The sequence below is a fragment of the Cyprinodon variegatus genome, unplaced genomic scaffold (assembly GCF_000732505.1).
Source record: "Cyprinodon variegatus isolate N-32 unplaced genomic scaffold, C_variegatus-1.0 Scaffold25, whole genome shotgun sequence".
NCBI classification, from domain to species: domain Eukaryota; kingdom Metazoa; phylum Chordata; class Actinopteri; order Cyprinodontiformes; family Cyprinodontidae; genus Cyprinodon; species Cyprinodon variegatus.
This window is the reverse complement of record NW_015150478.1, coordinates 1-14,767: the sequence shown is the minus strand read 5'-3', so window position 1 is coordinate 14,767 and position 14,767 is coordinate 1. Positions and strand designations below refer to the sequence as shown.

Genomic DNA, 14,767 nt, shown 5'->3' with positions numbered 1-14,767 from the left:
ATGTCCTAACTAAATTAACCACAGGCTTTCGAACGGAGACAGCTGTATCCTTTTTCCATGACAACAAGGCTGAGCAAGCACTCAGGAATACAAAGTTTTAGCGAAGTACGACGTGAAACACTGAGTAACATTCGCTGATAGGTGTGTGTTTGCGTGTGTGTGTGTGTGTTCACTCCATTACACAAAAGCACCTGACCAACCTGTGAGATTCTGCTTTCTCTGTGGCCTGTATTGATGCTTATTGTTGGCATATATTTTGATATATTTGGCAAAAATGTGGGATTATACAGTTTAGATATTTTTGGAGTAGAGAGAGTTATGTGTATCGGATTTCTGTCACTTAATCATGTTCTCTGAAGATCTCTTGGAATTTTTTTTATTTTATTTGAAAGACTATATCATCCCAACTGATTTAATGTAATGTTGAGAGAATATTTATAAAATCTTAAGTCCTTTGTGAAAATGATGACTCTGGATGTTTTTATTTAATCATCACATATTGGTTGGTTTGCAGTTAGTTTAAGATTAATTTTATTAAAACTTTATTTACATCGAAGTATATCCCTTCTCCTAAGCAAATGTATCCAACTATTATTTTATTGAGCTCTTATTATAGAAACTGCATATTTGGCTGTAATACCGATCATGTCCACAGGAGGGCACCAATGAGAGACCTGCATCAGAGGGCTGTTTAATTCTCTTCCAAACTCCCGAGTTTATGGCTATAATTTGCACTCACTGACCATATTTTTCAGTGCATATGAACATGTTAGGAGGAAGGATTCAGCTCCCTCCTTTTAGTTTTGTTTTTGAAGTTCAGATCCTTACAAATGTGCAGGAAGCTGAGCAGATAATTGTTTTTAATGACCTATGATGAAACACACCCTGAAGGGATTTAAGCTAAAAGCACAACCAGTTTAGGATCAGCTGTTTAGGCTCTAATACAGCTGTTAGAGTGAGTTATGATTTCAAAGTGCAACGTAAAAGGATACAGGATTTTCTTAAAAATTGTGAATTTTTGTTGTCTTTCTTCAAATAGAATAGTGGTAAGGAGAAATGCACTTTTATTAAAGAAAGTCAAATGAAGCAAGATCTGTAGTTGATATGGGAACGCAAAGAAGATGGCCTCTGGTCACATCAATCTAAAATCCAAAGTTTTTGGGTTTGTATGTGTGGGGGGAAAAAAAAAAAAACTTAGCAAAGCATGGTGGTGGTAACATCATGCTGTGGGGTTGCTTTACATACAACAAAGAAACTGATAGAGGCAAATCCAGGGCAACCCTGAAAGAAAAAACTTGATACTACAGAACATTTTCCTCTTACAAAGGGTTACAGTTCCAACAGGATGATCTGAAACAAATCAAGAGCCACTTATTGTGAGTCCAGATGATTATGCTCTTATGCAAAGACCTAAAAATTTTACTGTAGGTGTCTGCCAACCAATCTGACTGAACTTTAGCTGCTTTGCAAATAGGAAAGGTTCAATATTTTTCCCTGGGTGTAAAAACATCCAATGGACAAAAAGGTGGCTTCACAGAGTATTATTTCAAAAATATTTCACCCAAATTTTAAGATTTATCTAACATCATTACATAAATTACATTATTTTTTTTTTTAGATAAGTTTAACACAAACCTATTAAATTATGTATAATAAAGCTTATTTATTTGAAGTATGTAATCATCAGGTTTATGCATTTTAGTTTATGAAGTACACTTACTCATTAACGATAATAATAATAAAAAAAATACATAGTTTATTGTTTGATTTTGATAAAGGTACGCTGATATGTATGCAGTTTAAAGAATAAACTGTTTTTGAAACAAATAAATTTATTACTATTATATTTAGTAAATATATTTCATTAATTCTAAACACCCAAAGCTGACAACTGTATAGTTTGAATAAATAAGCTATATTCAACTTATGAATATACATCATTTGATGTGTTTGCTTTAAAATTAAATAGAAATTTATGTAATAAATGAAATAAATCTTAAAATTTGGGTGAAATACTTTTGTGTGTGTTGACTTGGGTGCAAAGGACACCTCAATTATGCACCGTTTTAGACTAATCCTCCACAGAAGATGTCAAAAAAAATAATTGAAGTTAAACATTTTAAACTAACTAAAACCCCCCACAGTCTTGGATTATGTTTGGAAGAAAAAAAACCTCCTCTCCCAGTGCGAAATGAGAACTGACTCGACAGGAAGTCTGACAGAAAAAGATGACTTAAGAAAAGGGACATTAATAATGGGGGAGAGAAAACGAGCATTTGAGGAACTGGAAACCTTAGAATTGTATCAACGCATAGACAACGTATTTATCATGCTTTCATTCTCATGAATCGACAACTTCCTTTGCTAAGTCTTGATACGTCAGCAAACAGGTAAATCTGCTAAAAGAAGAATCGATCCAGCAAAATGCAAAATAGACAAAAACAATGGGGGGGCAAATGTAATCACCTAACTAGCTTTCATCTAGTGCTGTTTCTTTCCCCTGTTAGGCTAATTACCACATCCGGCTTATTGTCTTCCTGATGACTGCAATTAATCAAATTCTGCTTGCTAATCTGTGGATCTCATCATCCTTACAGTCGGCCCTGGCTGACCACACCGGATGGCAGCTTCACGTAAGCTTTTTGGGAGTTTAATTTAGTGCTTGTCTGTAAGTTTGCATGCAACAGCAGATTCTCCAGCCCCTCTCTGTCAGGAGTATGTTTTTCTTCAGGACAGAGGTCAGGTACTGAGTTGTCTCCTATGAAGCAGTAGCCAGGAATTTTAGCACCTTAAATGTGACACTTTGATCCTTATCGCTGTTTTTTATCGACCTAATGAAAAAAAAATAAAGACTCCTGCACACTCCTGTCCTCCCCTTGAGCTTCAGGTAGATTACCCGGTCTTTAATCTGTCCTTTGAGTGACATCACCCTGCTCACATAGTCCTTACAGGATATTAGGTGAGGGAGGGAAAGCAGCAGGTGGGGAGAGCTGGGTGACTGGGGACGGTGAATCAGCTCTGCAGGGAAGTTTAGACCAAAATACACTCACACCTTCAGCCTGGGCCATGCAAGGAGTCACAGCAGAAGGAGACGCACACATGGAGGAGATGGATAACCACAGTCTGCAGATGGAGGAGACGGCCCAAAGCCTGCTGAGAAGACCTTCTCTAAAGGAGAGCTATCACAGTGACACTGATTTCATGACAGGTAAAAAGGTGGGAGTTTAAAGTAAAAGATGACTAAAAATGTACCAGTTCAGATAAACTCAGGTGGTCCCTTACTCTGCACCCATTGCGGGATAAAAGATCAGTCAATTTAATCTGTTTTACAGCTCTTCAGAGGTGTGCACGGAGACGTGGCTCAAACCAATCTGTTGTCTTGTTTTTTTTATTTTTTAAGTTTGGTTTATTAAATATCTGTTTCATTCAAAGGAAAATAACTAAAAAATAGGAAAATACATGACTATGAAAGATTAAAAACAAATTTTATTTGCTGAAATTCAAATCCCTATAAGTAAATATCCTCTTTACACCAAACTTTAAAAATACTCTAAGAATTATGTTCCTTGCATAATGTAAGTCAGTAGGAATAATGGCACCCTTGAAATATTTGATATCACTTAAATGATGCTTAGTATTGGTTGCATACCCCACACTCAATGAATGTAGATGTGACTCAGATGAACAGGCTTTGCAGTGTGTCATTTTCCTTGCAGGGATTCATTTCAGTGATAAATGAAGGATGATTGTGCACAACTAGCGTCAGTGTGTCTGTTTTTGCAGAGTATTTTAGCAGATGCTGTTCTATCATTTAAACAATACCATCTGCAGACAGAGATTAAAACAAGCCGTTATGTCTCTTTCTTAACATTTAACGTTTCAAAAACAGATGTATGAAACCTGAATGCACTTAATTTATGAGTCTACGATTACATTCGGAGGACATAAATCCAAGAGACCTGACTATGTATTATTTGCTGCTAAGTTAGTGCAGGGTTTGAGCTTGGGGTTTTGCTAATTCTCTTTTACAGCACCAGGATTATTGTGCTATTCTAATCCCAATCCCATATGGAGTGTATGGATGTGGCACGAGGATGAAGTCATGGCCAGGACAGGAGGAGACACAGGAGATCACGAGCTGACAGAGGATCACGGTCCTCAGTGAGAGGCAGATTACTGCTGGCTCAATGCTTCATGTCCTCACTAACAGCAGATTATGATTGTTAGGAGGAAAAACGCGTTATGTTTAAAAAGTAGCACCAAAAGATGCAAAAGATTTCTAAAATGTAGGATGATGCAAATGTTTGAAGCTAGACGACTTCACAAACAAACAAGTTGGTTTTTAGCCGACATTTTTAGCTAGTGTTTCTTGCAAAGCTGCATCTGGGTTTTAAATTAAGCTTTAAAATATTTATTGCTTTATTATTTTTTCACCTTTATTATTCAGCCTTTCTTTAAAGAGCACAACTAAAACCAATTTAGCTAACAAGCTCCTGCACAGTAAGGTAACCAGATTTTTGAAATCAAATCTGGGGATATTTCCAGCTTGTAGAAAAAAAAAGAAATGCATCTCGTCAAGCTGAAAGTAGGAAACTGGGACAGTATTGGCTTCATTTACTTTTACATATTTATTAATATTTTAGCGACAAAAAACAAGGAATGCCTCTAGAGGAAAGGGGTAGGAGTGGAGTGGTCATGGGGGGTTACCAGGGCTTTCCAATTTTGTGGGGCCTAAGGAGCTCTAAAGAGAGAGTGACATGAGGAAAAGAAAAAACGGAAATGCATATCCAAAGATTTCCCCAACACTTAGCCTTTGCCTTTGGCTGTCTGTGGAGACATAGATCCTCCACCTCTTTAAATATATCAAACATTCCTTCTGTTCACATGTACATACCTATGAGAATTAGGTTTTTCTATGTTAACATGAATCAAAAACAAGTAGCGGCCAATCCAGCAGGTAAAGGATGATCTATTTATTACTGTACCAGGTTTCATTACTATTATACTAATTATTACAATATATTTATTACTATCAACTGACGACTGACCACATCAGATGCATATGCATCTCAAAGAAGCAGGTTTATTGTTCTATGCACAGCTCCACTACTTCCTGAAATTCAGCAGCCTTTGTTTCCTGTCTTTCATTACTGGAAAAGCTGATTAATCCAGGTGTGTCTGGCTGGTTACTGAGATTATTTCTAGCCCTCTTCTGATTTTTGTCTGCCCTCTGCATTATACTTCTAAGTAGATTTCTCTGCCTTGTCCTCATCTGCTCTCTATCAGTCTTCCCTCGCTCCTCTTCTCATGGGCGGTTCTACACAGGGGCCAACGGGGGCCAGTGCCCCTGTAGATCATGTCCTGGCCCCTGTTATGGCCCCCGTACTGAAGACATAAAACTCAAAGAAATTCTATTGATTATATGCACTGGAACAGACATGGTTACTGATAGGTCCTATGGATAATTTTTTTTTTTTTTACAAGTTCTGTTTTATTAATTAGTTCTAAACAATAAGGTGATAGCTTCAGTGGTATTGAGATACGATCCCAGTTTTCATCTGCTAAATTTTTTTTGTTCCAAGACCAATAAAATAAAAATACTCTAATTTTTACAGCTGAATTTTGATAGAAAACAGTTATTTTAACTCAATTTAAGTCAAAAATATGTGAAATTCTGAATGTATATTGACCTAATTAGACATAGAATTTTAATAAAACCTAACTGAATTGAAATTTCACCTCATGCAGCTATCTTAATATATTTGAATCCCTTGCCTTGTTTTTTAGTTCATGCTTTTCTGTGCCCCCATGAAAAGACGCTGGCCCCCTCCTGGCCTCTGGTACATTTGGTCTAGAACCGCCATAATATACTGACATAATATAATCATATTCCTTTCCAAAAACATTAGAAAGTACACCATGAGAACTTACTAAAACTTACTTAATATCATCATTCATCATGCAGATCTTTTTTTTTTTTCTTTTTCTTTTTTTAACAGTGTCCTGTCTGGCAATGTGGCAATAAGAATAATTGTCTTGATGCCAAAAAGAGCCCAGCAGATTTTACTTTCACAAGTGGAGCAGTACGGCTATTGCCATAGTGTTCCGCTTGATTTATCCATATAAATAGCTTTATTATAAATCATGTAGGGAGTTTTACAGATTATATGGACACTGCAATGTAAGTAAAACAGGAAAGGAAAAAAAAACAGAAAAAAGGAGAAAAGATTAAAGAAAGAGGAGATAAAAGGGAGATAGCAATAAAACATCTTCAGTCTGCTTCATCACCTGCAAAGAGATGTAAAAAGAACAGTAAACCAATGGATATACTATAAGAGATACAATAAGTAACACCTAGATACTATCGCTGAAGTATAAGTAGTATTATTTAATCTGACATGTATACTGTGGTAGCTAAATATAAGAATATATGCTTTCTGTATGGAAGTTAATCTCTAAGTACCTGGAAACAAGAACCTGTAATTGTTTGTGAGAGTGCACTTGTTTAGTTTATCTAAAGGAAAAATGCTCAATAGTGGTTGTGAAGAGCCGAAGACACGTCCCTCCAGAGCACTGAGGCGAGCGCCGGGGAGCCCAAAGCCCCAGACGTCTATTATTTTTATTTTTTTCCCCCTCATATTTATGTTAACAAAAGACAGCTAGCTAACAGCTGTTTCTGCACACAACCTGCTCAGGTGCTCTTTCAACTGTACTAACAGTCCACACGAAACACTTTCCCTTTCAAACAACGGTAAAAATCAGGTACCTTTCCAGGGACAGGTTTAGCTGTGAACAGGTGGTCCAAATCTGGGACTGTTCCTGGGGACATCTGGTCATTGTACTTCACAATGTAAATTTCAGGACACTGATCCACATAGTTAATGAAGTTTTCAGAGAACCAAACTTTCTCTTTATTAAAGTGAAACTTTTTATAACAATACCACCAAAACAAGCAACTAATTCTTCCAGAACTGTAATCTGGGTTGGCATTTTCAAACAGTAGTTCAGCAGTAGGTGAATTTGGACTTTTTCAGTCTGTTGTGTCAAACATAAAGAACGTAATGCAAAAGAAAATATTTTCTGCTATATGCAACTACCTATTTTTACTCAGATGTTTACATTTGGAAAATGGAAAATTAACAGAATCAACTGACTTTATATTGCAGTTAATACTGCAATACAGCAGATAATACTAAAATATCTGTAGGGTAACATTAACAGCAGACGTACCACCAGCAGCACTCACTCCACAGTTTGAGAACCATGGTGACATAGAACTACAGATAACCAACTTTTTCTTGATTTAGATCTTGCTGAAAGGAACAATAATTCCTATTTTTACACATTCTCCATTATAATTTCTAACCCTCATGATCTTTTTTGCAAAGTAAATTCAATGTAAACCTTTATGTTGTCTAAAGCTTCAATATTCATTTTCAAATCAAGCCCTGAGGTTTCTACTTTGTTCCTCCCCTCATATATTGACATGGGATTATCTGTGTGGGCGGAGTCAAAGAGATTAACATTGGGATTGGGATTAACATTGTACTCTGCACTCCCATACACATCCACATGCAATCATGCTCATGCGAGTCCACATACACATGGGCAGAGACAATTAAGGGCGAATTGGACGTTTTAAAGCATTACCAACCCCCACCTTTATAGGCACACATCCTGAGCTGGAGGCTTAAAGCCTCAATAAATCAACATAGTGTCCAAGAGGGAGCCAGGAACAGAAACTGTCGATTTGGATAATAGAAACTGAACACCTTGTAAGAAGCAATCTCTGGAAACGGTATGAATGGAGTGAAAGAACTGCGATCCTAGAAGAGCCTGGAAAATCAGATGGAGGCGGAGCGGGGATACCTGATAAGGGCCAGAGGAGCACAGAAAACTGAAAGAGTTTGTACGCGAGAAGAGAAGAAGAGGAGGAGGACGTCTGGGCAGGTTGAAGACGGTGCCAGAGACCAGCAAAGATACCCTAGCTTGTCATCAGCATCCAGCAGCTGTTATGGTACCAAACTATGAACCATTGTTCCTTTGGTGATGCTGTTAGAAAAACAATTAAGAAGGATTTTATGACAGAAACACTGCAACAATTAATACCTTTTTTTAGCTGGATATTGCTTTGATTTTATTGTTGTTTACATTGTGTTGCATGATGGCAATATGGATGATCCGGGTTGTCCAACAGTTTTGGGACATTATTGTGCAGACATCTGTTACATGGCCGTGAATTATAAATTTTATTAGTCTTTCCCTTTTTCTACTGACAAAATATTGAATTTTTTTTGTCATTTTACCCAGATTAATCTTTAATCAAAGCCTTTAGAATAATCTCTGCAGATTTGTACTTTATGAGGCAAAAACAGAGAAAGGCTTTAGATGTTCACACATGCTCTTTGTAGTGCAGTAGCCATCTTGTCTTACTTGTTATGTAATGTGATAGAAAATGATAGCAATAAATCTTGCATTGGTGTATTTGAAACTCTCAATTTGTAGGTTCAAAACCCAGAGATATCGAGAGAAAATCCATCATTCACATTCTGAATTCCCTCTGTGCCTTTCAGATGACCGCAGCTCTGCAGCCAGCGGCCTGGACGTGGCCGACCGGCTCACATACCTGGAGCAAAGGATGCAGATGCAGGAGGATGAGATCCAGCTGCTGAAGCTGGCACTGGCTGATGTTCTCAAGAGGCTCAACATTTCTGAGGAGCACCAGGCGGCAGCTACCGCAGCTGGAGGAAGGAGAACACCAGGCGCCAAAGGTGAGCAGAGATCTGTGATTGGTCTTTAAACTGAAGAGTTTAAAGCTTATCAATAATAATGAACAAACGTTTCACTATTGATAAGCACTTGTGAACAGTTTTCAATATGATGTATGTGAGCTTTTTTATTTAGTTGTCTATCATTAAGAAAAGAGAGCTCCAGTTAAAACAAAAAAAACATGGTTAGATTATAGACTTATGATAAAAAATTTGTTGATTTTCTGTGTCCTTTATGAATGATGCATTTCAATCAAATTACTTTTCAGGTTCCCTTCTCCAGTATTTAGTAGTGACAATAATGGATATATCAGACTGTGACCTCGCTATATTTTAGACAAAAAAACAACTAAATAAAAGAGTTGTACATTTCTGCAAAAGGACAGACTGGATAATTATATGTAAAAGAGACACAGGAGAAAAAGGATTAAAAGGAAAAATTTTCTTCAATATTTCTGTTGATCTAGATGTAAGAAGTAATAACTTTAATGATCAATATAAAATTCCTCTTTCACACTTTGATGACTCCTCACAACTTATCTGTGAAAAGTTGCTATTTTGAGCAAGTGACAATATTATTTGTCCTTTTAATAGTAAACGTGTTAAAAATCATATGCAGCAATTTTAACTTTGTTGTTAGATTATATTACAGTAAGAAGCTTAAAGAATATGTTCAACTGTGAATAAAAATACTGACCAATATGCCTGTGAAACCAGTCAATTTAGGAAATAATCTTAAAATAACCTCCTGGAGGGACTAAACAGTAGTAAATAAATTAGGAAGTCAAACAGTTGCTGAAACATGATGTCTTCTGTATGATGGTATTTTAAAAAAAAGTATAATCAACTATTTGAAGCGGTGTAACTTTATTTTGAAATTTTAAAAGTTAGAACAATGTATTTCTCTCTACAACTTCAATTTGAAATGTGCAAATACTTATGATTACAAATGACGTTAATACTTCTTCTTTGGGAGTGACTCTGACTTCTTTGTTTATGTTTCCACAGCCAGGCCTGTCTCCCTGGCTCTGCCCACCAGGACCCCCATGGTGTCATCCAGTGCTTCAACCCTCAAAAAGAGCTCAACAGTGCCCTCCAGTGCCACAGCCAGGAACTACAGCCCTACGCCACCTCTAAGGTAGCTGCTCATTTCCTTCCTTCTGAGCAGACAATGATGAACTCAATTAGACAAGAGAGGAAGCTGCTACAGACACCGTTGATGGGAAAGCACCCTAATCAGTGTGAAGCTTCGTGTTTCATTATAGAAGTTGCAATCAGCAGACACCCTTCATTATCTCAGAGACACACATGGATGCTCAATAATTAGCCCTGCACTGGCCTTTAAATCAAAGCTGCAACCAATTCCTCTCAATTACCTTTCAAATGATTCTGACATTAGATAGTGCAGTCAGAAAACCTGACGCTCTCTCTCCATGGCACCTTAATCCCTGTCTGTGGTGTTCTGGTATGATTACACATAGAGATGTAAATCTAAACTCAATTAAGGCTTTCAGTTTCTAATTACAATGATGCAAGATGAAAAAAGAATCCTTAATTGCAGCAAATTGATTTCGTAATGATCTTTTCTAAGGATTTCAATCAAATATCAAATATGTTTTTATTCTTTCTAGTGGTGTAAGGAGCCCACCAGGTAGTGTGAAGGACAGTCCATGCAAAACCACAAAAAAGGGGCCAACGGCTGCAGCCCCAGTCTGCAAGAAAGCTCCCGAAGGGTAAGACTGATCAGTCAGCAGTAGGGCAAAGATTTAATTTTACTTCAGTTATAGGGCTCCTGCAGCTTAATATGCATGCTCCTCCAACTTTCTGATATTTTCTCATTTTACACCCACAGATAATGAGTGTTTTATCAAGATTTTAAACAATGGATCAACACAAAGTAAAATGCAGTTATGAAGTGTGAACAGAAGATACATGACATTTAGAAAACAGCATTTTGCACAAAGCCTGGGAAAGAGTGCATTTTTATTCAACTACATTTTATTTTAATACCTCTAAAGAAAAGCTAGCACAACTGCATTCTCCATTTCGCCCAAAGTGACTGGATATAGAGGGAGGAAGATTAATCAGAAAATCAGATGACTCTGGGGGATGCAGCAACGATCCACAGCTCATGTAGGAGAATCTGTCAACAGGAAAGCTATTATAACTCTGGCATAAAGAAAGAGTGGCTTGGAGAAAGCTGTAGGAGGCATCGCTTAAAGTTTGACACAAACCATGTAGGAGAGATGATGCTCAGATTAGACTAAAACGAAATGAAAAATTTTGTAAGAAGCACCTAAAGAAAAACTTTTAATGTGTTTTTGGTTGTTTTATCTTGTGATGCTCATTTACCAATTTTTTTTTTTTACACATGACTACTGTATTGTTCCTCTTACTAATTGTAAATGTCAATATTCCAGGAGCAACAAGTCCAGCGAGCCCGCTGTAAGCGTAGGTAAGGAAACCAGATTTTTATTTTCTGAATGGAAAAATGCCAGGAAAGAGAGAGTGACTCTCCACAACCAGAGAAAGGATTTACTAATGCCACAGGGACGGCAGGCTAATTATTTTCCCTCCTGTTTTGTTGCAGGAACAAGGCGGGTGACTCACTGCAAAGGTAGGCTCTGTCTCTTAGAGCAATAACCGAACAGTGTAGTTGATAGAACTGTGTGTGAGCTCTTCTTTCTGGTTTTCATTTTTCATTTCATACCATAACTTGTGCATCCTCCCCCCCCTTCACTTCCTTCCCCAATCATTTGCCTTTTCAATCCCTCCCCCTTTTATAATGTCCCTTCATATAAATCCCTCTTTATTCTCCCCGCCTCCTCACCACATTTCACCACTTAACTTAGTGACTATGCAGATCTATCTGAGCCCCCTCGCAAGAAAGACTGGGTCTTCTGAGGAGGCCAAGTCAGCGTCTGCAATGCCTGCCCACAGCGGGCCCGGGACCGGCCCTGGGCCCCCTTCAACCAAGAGGAGCATCCAGCCTCAGATAAAGAAATCAACCCCGTCCTTCACCTTGAACCTGCAGAAAACCGTAACCAGCCACAGCTCAGAGCAGGAGACGTCCAGCTACATCAGCCCAGTCAAGTCACCCAGCCAGTATTTTCAGATTTGTTACTGACACAAGCTGACATTCTGAACTGATATTGAAAGGTTTTTATTAACCATAAATAAATATCCAGTTTTCCTGAAATGTAAGCATTTTTATGGATATTTGCCTGTTACTGAGATAAAAAAAAACACCAAATCACTTAAAATTGCATATCTGTGGCTAATTCGTCTGACTACATCAAATGTTGTGCTTTAGGTTCATTCATTTTGAGAATAGCAAAGGTTTTTTTTGTTTTTTTTTGCATTTTTATTTTTCTTGCAGGCTAGTTTTATTGGTCAGGTGGTCAAACCTGTTCATTGTTTTCCTGGACTCCCGCCTTCTCCTTTATAGCTCTGAAAACAATAATTTTTTCAGACAGTGTAATGTCAGGGAGACTGACTCATCTGTGTGCTCTGATGTCTTTTGTGTATTTGATGTTTGATGATAGTTTCCACCCCACCTCCGTATGTCTGTTCTCATTCAGGAGAGACAATAAAAAGCTATGATCTCTAAATAAAGCGTCTTGCAGAGAGCTTGATGAACTCCGGGCTTCGTTCTCCTTCAAGTGATGCAACATTTTCAACAAGCCAAGGAAGAAAACATGAGCTTATGTAACACTGCTCCAATGACTTTAAAATAATGAGAACAAAAGCCTGCTTTGCAACATGATTAGGAGGAAGCTACTGGAAATTATTCCAATGGAGCCCCCAACAGGCAGAGTCCCCAAACATTAAAATGAAGCGGAAATTAAAAACCTTCCATGAAAGGTGAATTAACACTTATTGAAACATTGGAGGTTAATAATTTATCTCTGGCAATAAAATATTCACCTTTGGAGTAAATCTTAACATATCCCATTACCTTTCAGTACTTCCTGCTTAGTAAGTAAGTATAAATGTGTTTCCATAGAAAATTACAATGGCAACGCATTCAAAAGAGCTTTATATCATAAAACGATCTGAAGAAATGTCCAGAAATGAAAAAAAAAATTAAACAAATAGACAGCCGATTATTAAAACCTCTATATCATTGCAAAAAAATAATCAAAAACTTGAGTGATAATCCAATATTTTGTTTAGATCTTCTTTTCATCTGGATTTATTAGCAGATTACTAATCAAAGGCACTTCTAAACAGCTGGGTCTTCAGCTTTGACATAAAGGAATTTCTGTTGTTTTGCAGTTTTCTGGGAGTTTGTTCCAGGTTAAAGGTGCATAAAAACTGAAAGTCTAATAGTGTATCAAAAATAATTGGAAGATTTAATTTATCTCTTTTCCATTTCATTAAATTTGTTTAATAAAACATGACTTTAAGGGCACGCTTCGGTGGCGCGGTGGTTAGCGCACACGACATGTAGGGAGGCCTTCCTCGACATGGCCGACCTGTGTCAAATCTGAGCTGTGGTCCTTTGCAGTTAAAAACTTCAAAATGACTTTAAAATAAATACACATAAAAACAGAAATATTTCCAAATCAATGCATCTTGAATGAAAAGGAGCAGAAACAAAAACAATCTTATGAAATCCGCCCTTAATCTTTTTTACACCAACTCTGCTTCAGTTCTGTTACAGGGTTTAAATCCATCCTTTTCCACATTTACAGTGATTAAATGTTATGGCTTAAATTATTGTTTACATATTTAAATAATCAAAACATAATGCCATAATTATGTACATAAACTCTAACTTTCATAAATCTCTAACATTGTAGTTTTTGTATATTTTTTGAATGCCATCACTGTTCTTGACCGCTTCTAAAAAAAAATCCTGGCCATGATATTCCCACATTCAGGAAAAAAAAAACACTTTTTTTTTTTTTTTTAGGGCTCCTTTAGGATTTTTTTAAAACTTAATTTATTGGCTTTAAATAACAGCATCATTAACAAAATTTCTTCTTGCTGTAGGCGAAAATGACAAATCCTTGAATTGGTTTTACACGCTTTTGTAAATTTAAGTTCTGGACAAGAAAAAACACAACAGTCCCAAAGCTGAAGGAAACTATGTGTTTAAGATTTTACAGTCCGATAAATAGCAATATAATTGGACTTAAAGGTATATTAGAGGATATTTGTGAATTTTGAAAAGACCCACCCTCTCCACTTAAAAAATAAAAAGCACATGCACAACCCTGTACCCGCTCCCTGGAGGGCACGCCTATTAAATGCGTGCAAGAGCATGCGTAAGATCATTTCGCCCCTGAGTTTACATCCCTGAACAAACTTACTTTCCCAAAGATTTACATTTTTTCCACTATGTCAGACTCACCACCGGTAAGTGAAAATGAGGACGAGCACATAGGTGAGCCAACAGGTAAATGTATTAGTATCTTCCAAATAAATCACTTAGCAAACTTTAGATTTTCATGAAGACCTACATACATATGTTTAAAACTATAATCTGCCTGCCACAGCACCCCCTAGCTCCACCCTGCTCAGAAACACTGAGTTGAAATCTTCATCCTTAAATAAATGTTTAAACCAACACTGAGTACATTTTCAACCTTAAAAAAACATTTTCATAACTTTTCTGATTATACGTCTACTTACAACTAAATACATGACACCTCTGTCCCACATTCAGAATCACACAGAGTTTTTACGTTTTATTTACAAGAGCAACAAGAATCTGGAAGCAGAGAACTGCAGGAAGTCAGAGGAATTTTCTAATTGGTCTGAGGGGAGAAAGCAAACTGATCAGGAAGGAGTTGGTTGATGACAAATGACTGATTTGCTTACTTGAGAGGTAAATGGGAGGTAGCATGAATCTGTAGGGGTTTGATTCAGTGGGCTTTGCAGACTGTACTCTAGAGGTCCCACAGAAGGAGAGTGAGATCTGAAAGTGCTGGTACTTGTAAGAGGCGACGTGCTGGAAAGCGTGCAGGCAGGTGATGAAGACTAAGAACTGC

The 14,767-nt window shown here is 37.2% G+C and overlaps 1 protein-coding gene across 1 annotated transcript; it reads left to right on the top strand.

Annotated features, from left to right (window-relative positions):
• The first annotated feature begins 3,066 nt into the window (after window positions 1–3,066).
• LOC107097373 (endochitinase A1-like) lies at window positions 3,067–12,098 on the top strand. The gene is made up of 7 exons (XM_015394506.1): window positions 3,067–3,208; window positions 8,574–8,771; window positions 9,777–9,906; window positions 10,400–10,501; window positions 11,192–11,223; window positions 11,359–11,385; window positions 11,621–12,098. The coding sequence occupies exons 1-7, from the start codon at window positions 3,067–3,069 to the stop codon at window positions 11,893–11,895; spliced, it is 906 nt and encodes a 301-aa protein (XP_015249992.1). The 3' UTR covers window positions 11,896–12,098.
• The last annotated feature ends 2,669 nt before the right edge of the window (window positions 12,099–14,767 follow it).

What these genes read in the sequence shown, in the direction of transcription:
- LOC107097373 (XM_015394506.1), top strand. Translation starts at nt 3,067, where the DNA reads ATGCAAGGAGTCACAGCAGAAGGAGACGCACACATGGAGGAGATGGAT. An exon ending in TGCAAGAAAGCTCCCGAAGG is followed by an intron (nt 10,502 to 11,191) that starts GTAAGACTGATC and finishes ATATTCCAGGAG; the next exon opens with CAACAAGTCCAGCGAGCCCG. An exon ending in CGAGCCCGCTGTAAGCGTAG is followed by an intron (nt 11,224 to 11,358) that starts GTAAGGAAACCA and finishes GTTTTGTTGCAG; the next exon opens with GAACAAGGCGGGTGACTCAC.